Here is a 13,684-nt window from a genome sequence, read left to right as displayed (position 1 = left end):
GTAAGCAGTTGTATGTAATCTGATAGATATCATTCTACAGAACAAGTGTTAACTATTTATACCCTACAGAACTTTGTAGGTTATAATGATTTTGACCCATCCATCCATCCGTCTGTGAGTTGGTCAGCCCATCTGTCCATCTGTCCATGCGTCTATCAATCTGGTTTTGTTGGTGCCATATTTTTATAAAACTTATAGATTTATATATACAATGTCTCTGACAAGATCAATTATTTTTCAAAGAGTTATGCCACTTAGAAACAGTGATTATATGAACAATTGCATCGTTAGCGCTCTCATGTAAACAATTCTTGACAGATTTTCATTAAACTTATATCGTAACTTTAAATCAGCAATGTCTTAGGCGAGTTCGATAGTAAGTGGATATCAATTACTTTTTAAAAGAGTTATGCACCTTGGAAACATTAATTATATGGAAAATTACATAGTTGGTACTTTCATGTGTACAATTCTTGGCAGATTTTTATGTTTATGTCAAAAAAGTCTCGAACAAGATAAAAAATCTGTGCTGATCAAATATTTTTAAAGAGTTATGTCCCTTGGAAATAATAATTATATCGGAAATTGCATTGCATTTAATTTGCTCTCAAGCCTTCATTTCTCTAAGATATTTATAAAAAGTTTTAAAGAACAAAAAAAGTTTTTTCTTTTAGTTATTGCCCTTGATCCTTGGACAGATAAAATATGTGCAATGTGGGGACATTGGAACTCTGTTCTGTAATCAATACCTAACAATATTAAACCACTCAAGATCAAATTGACCAGTAGCAAGATAAATATAGGTAACAATTGTATAAAGGTTTTGGGTGCAACTTAACATAACTAATTTCATTAGGTTTCACTTGGTCATATAGCTCCTGATGAATTTATACATCCTTGACTTTCAAAACGTTTGGTTTTCAGAGTTTCTGATGAAAGCAAATCTAGAAAAGCGTTTTGAAGTACCAAATTTAAAGCCTTTCATGTCATGAATAAGTATTTTGATAAAGGAGGAAAGTGGTATTGTAGTCTGTCCAATTTTTGAAGGTTTTCTTTATGATTAATTCATAGAAAAACAAATATTTTCCAATATGAATATGAGTGTTGATAAACCTTTTGTTCTAGAAATCTTAAACCACGTATATATTTCAGATGGAATCGGCAGACCTGTTTTTCTTGAACAAAATGCTTTGTGGACAGAAGCAGATAGAGACTATACTGCATACAAGAATGTGATTTCAGCTGTGTGGCCAACCTTACGGCATAAAAATTATGACTATGCCGTATTAGAAGCCATAGATATTGATGTTACAACATATTATCGCCAAGTTAATCAGCTTAATTTGAAGATACCATGTGACCATCCAGATAGAATAAAATGTGGTCATACAGGTAGAATATTATCCAAATAGGTTGATTATGAAGTTTGAAATGTTTGTTTTGATCTTGTCAGGTTTTCTGTAACATATAAACTCCCTGCCACACAATATGAAGCCTTTCGTTGAGAGGGTGCAATGAACCAATACAAAAAGGTTTCATATTGTGTTTATGGTTTCTAGGAGATGAATATTTTACAATATCAATATGATGGAAATCATAAAATCGATTATTGGATTGTATACTTATGATAGAAACAACAGTTTTTTCCAACATGCTAGAAGGGGACTTGATAAGCACTGGTCAAACATTCTGTATGTGCCTGTCCCATGTCAGGAGCCTGTAATTCAGTGGTTGTCGTTTGTTGCTGTGTAACATATTTATTTTTCGTTCATTGTTTTGTACATAAATTAGGCCGCTAGTTTTCTTGTTGGGATTGTTTAACATTTGTCATTTCGGGGCCTTTTATAGCTGACTATGCGATATGGGTTTTACTCATTGTTGAAGGCCGAACAGTGTCCTATAGTTGTTAATTTCTGTGTCATTTGGTCTCTTGTGGAGAGTTGTCTTATTGGCAATCATACCACATCTTCTCATTTTTATATCAAACATTATAATGCTGGTGATAAGTACTGGTATGGTTTGACTAAGAGTTTTTTTTTTTGTGTCATTTACCATTATCAGGCTTTGATACAACGAAAGTATTACAAGATTTATTTTAGGATTAGCTGGTTGTCTGTGTTACTGACAAAATTGTGTAAGCATGGGTATATTAAATGTTTGATCATTTAACAATAATATACAATTAGCACTCTTAAAAAAGGTTAATTTTCAACCCTAATGATTATCATCCTGTTTGCGCAGCCTTAGAGGGAAATAATCTTTTAGAGTTTACAATTTTGGAAATTCACTGCTTCTTAGTACCACAATTGTTTACTATAACTAACAGTAGAAAGGCCTGTTAAAGAAGAACATGCTTTATAATAGTAAAAGTTTGTCAAAATACTAAAGTCAGAGAATTAGTTTGTGTCCTACACAGTAGGTGAACTATCAAACCTGGTGAATGTCATTTTGTTTACAAACGGACATGACATCATTTCGTGGGAGATAACTGGTGTACAAATTGAGAAGCTCAAAAGGTTATTTCAGTAAATAATAGGGATATTCATCAGACATTGTTAATGTTTAGGGTTATTTATCATTCACTGTATATTTAAAGGAAAATTACCTCAATTAAATTGATGTGATGTCGTCATAATGTATTATTGGACAGAATTGTTTATTTTATTTGTAAGGTATAATAAAAGAATATACATCAGTCAAGAATTGATATAATATACAGCATTTCTTATATCTCTTTTTAGAAAATGGGTTTATCAATGTAGAGTTTACAAACAACGAGTTAGTTCATGGTACTCGCTACACTGTGTGTGTCCATGCTGCTGCTACAAAAGTTCAACATGAAACCTGGATAGAGAATCTTCCAGAGATTAGCTCCTGTAGCGATGGTGTGATTGTGGACCTGACTCCACCTGTAGCAGGCAGATTGTGGATTGGTACTAATCCTGGTCAAATTTATCAGGTCTGAAATAATTCAATACTGTTTTTTATGATTGCTTGACTTTTGCTTTTTGCCCCAACAGTGCATAAGGCTCTATCTGGTGAGTTTACACTTGTACAGCTTTTCAGACTACGAGCTGTGTGTTCAGACCTTGTTCAACATCACTAGAAAGTTTTACCTTAAATGTCTTTTTGAATGGCTTTAATACAATTAAAGATTTTGTTAAGGGGTGTCTTTTCTTAATGTTGTATATTAATGATATTACCTTTGAACTTTTTTGATTCATGATCAAGCATCACTGAAGTGTCTTTTGTAGATGCAACATGAGTCTGGGGCACAAAATTTTAATCCTGGTATCGATGATAACTTTATTAACTAAAACATTTGAACATGAACAAGTGCACATTAAAGATTTCATTTGACCTGTAAGTTGACCTCAGATTTAGAGTTTATTGTCCCTTAAAAACACTTCCTATATTGCAGCAGGTGAGACATTTTAGTTGTGTCTTGTTAAGAATTCTTTAGCCAGAATTTTTCATTAAATCTGTATACACCATACAAGTATTTTATATTCACATTAATGACATCACACTTGTATTACACCACACATGTATTTTATATTCACATTCATGACAGCACACTTGCATTACACCACACATGTATTTTATATTTGCATTCATGACAGCACACTTGTATTACACCACACATGTATTTTATAATTGCATTCATGACAGCACACTTATATTACAGACCGCCATTACAGACTTGTATGTAAATTGGGATGGATTTCACGATGTAGAGGAATATGGAGTAGGGCCACATTCTACTGGTATTAAACAGTATATACTGGGTATCGGTGAGTATCAGATTTTATTGGTCAAAATTGACAATTGTTACTTTTCTGGTTTCATTCATATTTTCTCTGATATAAACCTACCATGGATTTTCTGTAGATGTAATGTTTGAAAAAGCCTAGTGAAAGAAAATCATTTAACTGAATCATTGTTTGAATTCTATTGTCATTTTACAAATTGAAGACGTGACCTTTAGCATTTAATTTGTTAAAACTTTTTGTACAATTAAAGAATTGTCAGCTATATAATAAAGAAAGTATCTGAAATGCTTTAGTGCATGTATTTTACGATGGAATCCATATGCCGCTTTATATTTTCACACCATTTTTAAAAGTAAATTAAGAATAAGCATCAGGGTCTGACACATGGACCAATTCAAACATAATATCTATGAAACAGTGGTATGTTTTTATATGCAAACATCTTTGTATGTACAATCATCCATGAAAATAAGAAGATGTGGTTTGATTACCAATGAGAGTACTCTCCACAAGAGACCAAATGACACAGAAATTAACAACTATAGGTCACCGTACAGCCTTCAACAATGAGTAAAACCCATACCGCATAGTCAGCTATAAAAGGTCCCAAAATGACAAATGTAAAACAATTCAAACAAGAAAACTAACGGCCTGATGTATGTACAAAATAATGAACAAAAAACAAATATGATATACAGAAGAAAACGACAATCTAGTCCATAAGAATCAAAACTGAGGGATGTATACTGAAAGATAACAATGCTATTGACAGTTCTAAAGTATCAAGCGCCTGTAGATAATATAAAATTTGTGGTATTTTAGGAACAACTCCTGGAGGAAATGATGTCCATGCCTTTGAGAATATTGGAGTGGTACAACACAAAGCTTTACCAAAACTTACTTTCCAGAACGGGTACCAGTATTATGCAACTTTGAAAGGTATCGTAACAAAAAGTTTAATATGACATTTGATGAGTGCTCTGTTAGTTTTAGCATACAATACAAAGATATTGTCCAAAAACAGTCCCTTTTATGGCTCAATATGAGTAATTATTGACCAGTATTGCTTGTTCTCATATATCAAGCTCCATATTGTTACCTTAGGTTCGTTGTGGTATTATATGCAAGACAAAGAATACAGTCACCCATCTTTTTCATTTTCATTTCTGTAAGCATTTTATAAGAGATTCCTTCTCATATGTTGTTTTAAAATTCTAACATTAAATTACTCTTTAAGTGGCATAAAAATGTGTATACAGTAATATAGTTAACTCTCGTTGTCTCGAACTCAGTTGACTTGAAATTTCGAATGAGTCGAAGTTTTCGTGGTCCCGAACTTTGTTCCATATAAATATATGCATTTCGACTCTTGAAATTTCGGTTGACCTGAACTAAATTTACGGTCCCAAGGTTAACAAAAGCATTCAAAATTCATTATTTATCTCAAACTAATACACATATGTCTAAACATGACCTCGGGGATTTAAATGGATTGAAGAGTTCACCTGACAATACACGTGTAATTAAATTTTCCGTTACTGACCACTGTATTGATTTATGACATTCTTTTTTCACGAGTGTTTACCTAAGATTATCTTTGATCACCATGATAAATAATCGCTGATACATTGTTATAGTATGAAAAAAAATTAAAATGTTTTAAAAACAATTAACCTTAATCATACACTTATTTGCTTGCATGGATGTGTATAAAGTAGGGATTAATACTTCCGTTAGTGATCCACTCAAAATAACTCAATCGGCGTCTTTATTCTTTTGGTATTTTCTCTTCCAGAAAAAGATTGAAATGAAAGAAAATTAAAAGAAGAACTCTAAATTTTCTAAAATCTCTTGTATACGAGAAAGAACTATTTTTTCAACTTTAAATCACGCTAAGATCCATTGGAAATTACTCTCTCGGCTAAAAAACACATGTTCAAAGATATAAATAAGAGATGAAAATGTAAAATGTTATTATAATAATAAAAGACCATAACATACAAATACATCGATCTGAGACCAGAATATTGATCCCCTACCCATATTTATGTGGATTTATTTTAGCCTTACCAAGGTAAGCAAGAGTTTTGTCCCTTGGTCTGTCAAACTTACAGTTTTTATACGCCCGTCAATTTTTGACGGGACGTATTATGGTATACAAATGTCCAGTGTCTGTCCGTCTGTCCGTCTGTCTGTCCAGCGTAAACATGTCACACCGTTACCTGAGAACGATTTATCCAGATTTCATGAAATTTAACATAGTTGTTTCTTAGGGCTATTCCATTAAAAAGAATGTACCAGGGTCGGACGGCAATTATAAAAAATACCGTTGGTTGTTGATGTGTTGAAGCGTGTATGGCCAGTGGCCCTTGGTGTTTAGAGAAACTAAGTATTGTTGGTTGTTGGTCTTCTTTGACAGTCATTTTCGTGACTGTCAGTTTCAATGTGTTATTTTCCGTTTTTCATTATTATTTGTTTTTGCAAGGACTTATATAACCGATTGTTTTTGTCTCCTGCTCTTATCGTGATATTTTGGAAAACATAACTGTTCCCGCGACTTACGCAGCGGCAGGCGCAACGTTGTATTCTACCTATGGTACCAGTTCCGAAAGTGAAAGAGTTACTTCCCTTTAATGACAAGCACATGGCGAACGATGTCAAATTCTTTTGAAAATAATAATCAGAGGTTCAAATTAGTGGTGGTCCGAGGTCCGCGACCTTCCACTATTGCAATCGGACTTTCGTTTGGTTACTAGCTAGGCCCAACGGACCTTCGATTTGAAAGAAAATAAAAATTAACTTTGACAACCTTTTTAACCATCAGTATGGTCATTTTAAAGCCATATTACTATTGAGATCGTACACCCCTCCAGGGATTTTTCTAGCATTCCACAGGGTCCCAATACCAGACCCATTCCTATTGGCGATGGCAAATACCCTACGTTTTTCCCAATTTTCAATTTGGGACCAAAACTTCCAAACGATCTCAAAATTTATTTTTATCTTTATTATTCATGACAGCGATGCTCAGTTTGTTCAACCGCTAGCTTTATACTGAAAATTGCTAACAAGTAATGTGTAAATACGAGTAAAATCATATCTGACTGACAAAAACAACATTAAAAAACAATGGATGCCATAAACCGGAAATGAAGTGGATTACAATACCCGATCAGATTCCGGGACGGATAAGGGTAATTCTGGGTTTGCCAATCAAATACAATAAAAAAAATAATAATTCCAGGCAGGTGACAAAATACATCTATGATGATGAAATATAAACACTTGAATTGAAAACCAAAAGATATATGGAAAAGAAAGAAAAAGCATGAAATATTTTATACAGAAACTCAAAATAACTTTTAGTTCACAAATTTTCATGTCAAAATCCAATGAAATGTGACAGTAATTTTCTTTACCATTAATAAATGTTGATATTACATGTAGATGTTTTTATAGAGTATACATATATCTACAATTCCAAGAGGTCATTTCTTCTCAATTTTGAACGGCCAGTAAAAATCTGGAAGTTTCTTACTTTATTTTTACAGAGCTAATATAATAGTGCAACTAGATATGATACATTTAAACAGCTTTGAATTTGAACTACTACTTTAATTGTATACTTGGTAACCCGAATAATTCAGTCGTTATATTCCACTGCTCTATGATGGCTACATCCTTGTGGGAGAGTCGATCAGGGGGAGGGACTGAATTATTTCGGGTTATATAATCGGGTATGAATTGAACAATATAAAAAAAAAGAGATACAAATAGCCCTTTATATCATAGTAATAACCAAACATTGTAGCTCCTTGACCCTGTCCACCTCTCTAAATTGTCCAGTAACTATAATGTTTAAATAACAATTCCTTTGGTTGTGGTAAATTAGAATAAAATAAGTTAGATATATTCCAGTTGGTTCTTGTATTATTATGTAACGACTTCCTGTTGGTTGGTGTTAAGATACATGGTACATTCCTCTTGGTCGTTGGGGTACTTAAAAATTGCCTTCCGACCCTAGTACCTCCTTTTTAATGGAATAGCCCTTATGATGGTCAAATGATCTGTATACTTTTTGGTGAAAATAAGATTAAAACTTTTTGAATTACGGGACTTAGTAACTAAAACAGGTGTGTGTTTTTTTTCACATCCGGCGTAAACATGTCGCACCGTAACTTGAGAACGACTTATCCAGATTTCATGAAACTTAACATAGTTGTTTCTCATGATGGTCAAATGATCTGTATACTTTTTGGTGAAAATAAGATTAAAACTTTTTGAGTTACGGTACTTAGTAACTAAAACAGGTGTGTGTTTTTTTTTCACATGTCGCGCCGTATCTCAAAAACAATTTATGATTATTGCTTAAAACTTTACACACCTCTTAGTTATATTAATGTTAAGGTCTGTATACTTTTTGGTGATGATTCAAAATTTTATTTTAGAGATATTGAGTATTTTGTTAAAAAAGGGGGAGGGGTTTTTCACATGTCGCACTGTATCTCAAAAACAGTTTAAGATTATTGCTTAAAACTTTACACACTTCTTAGTTATATTAATCTTAAGATCTGTATACTTTTTGGTGATGATTCAAAATTTCATTTTTGAGTTATTGAGTATTTTGTAAAAAAAGGGGGATGGGTTTTTCACATGTCGCGCCGTATCTCAAAAACGATTTATGATTATTGCTTAAAATTTTACACACTTCTTATTTATACTAATCTAAAGATCTGTATACTTTTTGGTTTTGATTCAAAATTTTATTTTTGAGATATTGATTTTTTTTTTTTAAAAAGGGAGGTTTTCACATGTCGTGCTGTATCTCAAAAACGATTTATGATTATTGCTCAAAATTTTACACACTTCTTAGTTATATTAATCTAAAGATCTTTATACTTTTTGGTTTTGATTCAAAATTTTATTTTAGAGATATTGAGTTTTTTGTAAAAAAAAAGGGGGTTTTCGCATGTCAGAAACTATTTATGATTATTGCATAAAAATTCACACACAAGACGACGGGCGTATCATGCGCTCATGGCGCAGCTGTTTATTGTTTGAGTCGAACTATGGGTATCTCAAAATATTTCTCTGGTCCGACTCACTTCAAGATAACGAGAGTCGACTGTACTTTAAATTGCATGTTATAAACTATATTTTGACCAGGTATAATTAACTATTCTATTATATTTTGTTTTAATTCCCATACTACCTTCAAAATTGATATCTAGTTATTGTAAGGTGTGAATTTTTGTCTGAAATGTTTCTTCTGACTGTGGCCTCATTTTGATCATTGACAAAGTTAAGTTTATGTTTATGTGATAAATTTTTATTGTAAATTTTTCAACATAAAATTCTGTGTATGCACTCTTGTTTATTACACATGTAAAACAGGAATGAATTAATATGGATTTTATGAATATATAGATAAAATAGAATAGTTTAATTGTGTATCACATGTATGCAATCACACATTTTATCCAGTTATATCTGAACATAAAGCTCAGTCTTATGTTGATGTCTAGGTCTAATTCAGGGATTTTATATAAAAAAAAAATGTGATTTGTTATGTATGAATGATTCATTCAAGTACTGCCATATTTATTTTAGCTGTTGATTTTGCTAACAGGGAAACACAAAAAGTGTCCGACCCAATTACAATAGACTACACACCACCAGAGAGATCTGACAAACCAATCACTTTATCAAATCGTCATATCACATCAACAACAGAGATTAGTCCATGGTAAGTAATGACTAAGTTATAATTAATTCGTGGTGAGAAAATTACCCCACGAAATCATATAGACTATTATATGCTGTCATATTGACATTTAAAAATTTTGATTAAAGAAGTTTAGAACATATATCCCTCTTTTCATAAAACTTTTCTCCCAGCTCTTTTTGTAAGCCTTTTCCATCAAACAAAAAAGAAAGGAGGAATTGATGTATTACTTTGAAAAATAAATGATTCCACCAAATCAAAGATTATAATATGCCAATTTAATGGCCATGGCAGGGTCCTGGCACTTTAAGCTCAGGATTTATTGATGGTTATGGTTAGTTAAGAGTTTGATCTGTCTTAAATTTAGGTTTGAGGTTATGGTTACACTTCAGATTATAGATATGGGTAAGGGTAAGATTTCGGGGAAGGATCAGTGTAGTATAGCTCAATATGGGTTTGAACCCCTAAAGTCAAAGAAGACCCAATTGAAACTGCCATTTATAAGTTATTAATGGCAAATACCCTTCACTCCCTGAAGATATCAGTTATTGATTGGGTATGTTTGGTTGTGTGGAATGTACAAACAGCTATGTCTGTCTTGCTGTTCAAATACACAGCCTTGTCTGTTTTAGATGTTCCAATACACAGCAATGTATGCATGTTTACCTGTTCCATTGGGAACATTGACTTCAAGAAACATAATTGAACTTAAATGGCTGTTATACAAGTGGTAGGTTTTGTCCACTGCAAAACTTTGTTCAACGGGCCATCTTCATTTGACAGTGTCTGTTACAAGTCAGGAGTCAGACTGACAATTGCCGATTGTTACCCCCAAGAGGATCCTTTGAGGAGTATGACCTAGAGTTTTTCTGTGTGGTCAGTGAGATTAGAGCCAGGATAACCATGCATTGTTTTTATATTTTACAGTTGGAAAGGAGTATTTATTGATGTAGAGTCTGGTATAGATTATTACCTGTGGTCAATTGGTTCAGAGCCTGGATATACAGATATGATGTCTTATTTGAAAGTTGTTGATGAAGAATGTGGAATGACAGACGAAAACAATCCTTTAGATCTCCAGGATGGTCATTTTTATTATATCAATGTCAGGGTGAGTAAGTTGTGATAGACAGACAAACATAATTCTTAGGCACTGCAGGATGGTCATTTTTATTACATCAATGTATGGGTAAGTACTGATATATATATGGGGATGCTAAAATGCGATGGTCATGCTAAAGTGTGGTGGTCAGCACTGAAATGTGATGGTCCTTTTGCTGATGTACCATATGGTCTTTATGACATGTGATGGCTAGGTTAAAAATTATTGACTTTCAAATTATTATGAGAGTTTGATATTTTTAGTTAGTATATGAATACTCAACCATCCATAATTTCTCCAGGAAAAGCATCTTCGGTGGTCTATCTTATTTCTTGTTCTCATTCACAGCATTTTTAGCTAAATACTTTGTTTCATTCTGACTAATAAAGTAGTATTTGCATTTCAAACAACTACCAAGATTTTCAGTCATTGAAATAGTACTGTTTTAATGGAAAATAAACTTAACATGGAGCGTCTATAGTGGTATATTTCTGAAAGGTTGTATGAAGGTTGTCTTATTATTTACAAAGTAAACTACAACGTTACAGTTATGACTGAAACTACAATGACTATTTATCATGACTGATTTAAATTAAACAGGTGACATTCACAATGATTTACTTATAAAAAAAAAGAAAACCTACTTCTAGCAAACAAATTGACATCTACATGGACATGTGAACATGAAAACATTGAAAATAAATTTATGTAGCTGAATATATTAAGAATATAGTGTAGCATATTATTTATTTAGGCATTCAATAAGGCAGGATTATCATCATTAGCTACATCCTGGGCTTTCAAAGTGGACACAACGCCACCTACACCTGGTCATGTGTATGATGGAGATAAAAGTCAGCTGACAGGAAGTGTCAAGGACATTGACTACCAAACAGACACCAAAGTGTTACATGCCTGTTGGGAAGGTTTCCATGAATCTCATTCCACCATTAAAGATTATTATGTTTCTGTTGGGACCTGTCCACAGTGTGAAGATATTTTACAGGAACAGGCTGTGGGAATTACGTATGGTATGTATCAACCTATCCCCAGTGTGAATATATACTATGAACAGTCCTGGAAACGTCTGATTTTAAACTAAAAACTGTTGTACTCTTTTTAGAATGTTAAGGATAAATATAACTACATAAATACATAATCCCTATTTCTGGTCAACATGTAAACAGACAAGGAAGATGTTTAAGGACAAATAAACGACTCTTGTACAAAAATCATACATGATGCGTCATTTTTAAAGTTACTCATTTTTAAAAATAGAAACTAAAATATTTTAATGCGGTGACCCTGCAAATAGGGTGGACTTCCGTAAGAAAAAAAAGAAGAAGAAGAAGATAATTATCTGAGAAGGTAATTAACTGCATGTTAACATATAATAACATTCGAGGACATTGTTGTCAAGAGAATTTACTATGCAAAACATCTGGTCCCATTATGACCATGGGACATAAATGTCATACTCACGGAAAATATATTGTGAAAATTATGAAATGGAATTGAACGGAATAATTTTTCATCATGTGAATAATACACTCCAACTTTGCACACAACACATTTTTTATATTATTTATTATAGAATTTACATTAGTGAACATCCATCTTTGTTCTAGACTGAGATATATACCACAGTGACAGCATGTATCAACTGCAAACGTGTAACAAATATGTCTTACATATATAAAAATAAGGAGATGTGGTATGATTGCTAATGAGACAACTATCCACCAAAGTTCAAATGAAGTGGATGTAAGCAATTATAGTCAACCGTACAGCCTTCAACAATGAGAAAAATCCATACCTTATAGTCGGCTATAAAAGGCCCCTCCATGAAAAATATGAAACAATTCAATTGAGAAAACTAAGTATGTTTTGTTTTACTTCAGAATTTACATCAGCAAACATCCACCTTGGTACAGGATGGAGATATTACACCACTGTGACGGCATGTGTAACATGACGCAAACTTAACACATATATCTTACATCTGTATCTTTTGTTTTATTTCAGAATTTACATTAGAGAACACCCACCTTGGTACAGGACTGAGGTATTACACAACAGTGACAGCATGTAACACAGCAGACATGTGTACTACTGCGACATCAGATGGCGTGATTATAGACAACAGTCCACCAACAGCTGGGGCAGTACAAGATGGAACAGGATTCTACGATACTGAATATCAATCAATGCCGTAAGTCAAAAACTTAGTTAAACCAAGGCACCACTGTGCATATGCACAAAAATAACTTATTTACCACTACATGTACTTGAAGGTGTGTTGGGTTCATGGCAGAAAACCATACTTTGAAAATCATTATCAAAAACTTAGTTTAACTTAACCACTCGTGTGCACATGTACCAAAATCCTTCCCATCATTTAAATTAAAATCCCTTTGATAACTTAGCAATATTATTCCCCTCTACTTGTAGGTGTGTCATATACACTGAATAAAGTATGTTTGGAAGGCATGAACAAATCAGGTTTTGATGACAAAGTATTCTCTATAGAGTCGCATCTGACAGTCTTTATTTTTATTACACAGGATCTACATATCAGCCAAGTGGTATGGGTTTGATGACCCTCAGTCTGGTCTCCAGAAGTATATTTGGAGGGCAGGAACAAAGCCAGGTTATGATGATATAGTACCTCCTATAGCGCTCCATTTGACAGAGACTGCAGCATTACTGAACTCTACTAGTTATAACCTTGACCTTCCTTTGAACAAGAGAATTTATGTAACAGTAAGAGCATATAATAAACTAGGTATGTACACTGCCATTAGTATTGTAGTTATATATCATGACAAGTTATGTGATGAAGTAGACAGTAGCACAGATAGATCTATGGCAAGCCGTTTTACTATTTATTTGAACTTAAAGATATCTCATATAATTTATAAGATATCTTATAAAGAAAATTATATGAGATATCTTATAAACTTTATAAGATATCTTATAAAATATATAAGATATCTTTAATATCTTGAAGTTAAAATAATAGTAAAACAGCTTGCCATATAGATCTAACTTAAATGAAGATGAACAACTAGTTTAACCCTACCC

The 13,684-nt window shown here is 32.9% G+C and overlaps 1 protein-coding gene across 1 annotated transcript in view; it reads left to right on the top strand.

The window, feature by feature from the left end:
- LOC127706737 (uncharacterized) overlaps positions 1 to 13,684 on the top strand; it is a 125,864-nt gene that overhangs the window by 58,650 nt on the left and 53,530 nt on the right. Inside the window, exons 29-37 of the mRNA XM_052211396.1 lie at positions 1,153 to 1,392; positions 2,742 to 2,959; positions 3,689 to 3,794; positions 4,596 to 4,712; positions 9,384 to 9,519; positions 10,426 to 10,609; positions 11,355 to 11,631; positions 12,626 to 12,812; positions 13,165 to 13,385. Of these exons, the coding sequence (XP_052067356.1) occupies positions 1,153 to 1,392; positions 2,742 to 2,959; positions 3,689 to 3,794; positions 4,596 to 4,712; positions 9,384 to 9,519; positions 10,426 to 10,609; positions 11,355 to 11,631; positions 12,626 to 12,812; positions 13,165 to 13,385 (1,686 nt within the window). The remainder of the gene's footprint in view (positions 1 to 1,152; positions 1,393 to 2,741; positions 2,960 to 3,688; positions 3,795 to 4,595; positions 4,713 to 9,383; positions 9,520 to 10,425; positions 10,610 to 11,354; positions 11,632 to 12,625; positions 12,813 to 13,164; positions 13,386 to 13,684) is intronic.

This window comes from Mytilus californianus, unplaced genomic scaffold (genome assembly GCF_021869535.1).
Source record: "Mytilus californianus isolate M0D057914Y unplaced genomic scaffold, xbMytCali1.0.p SCAF_6, whole genome shotgun sequence".
Taxonomy (NCBI): Eukaryota; Metazoa; Mollusca; class Bivalvia; order Mytilida; family Mytilidae; genus Mytilus; species Mytilus californianus.
The sequence above is the reverse complement of the archived record's forward strand: the minus strand, read 5'-3'. Positions and strand labels throughout refer to the sequence as shown.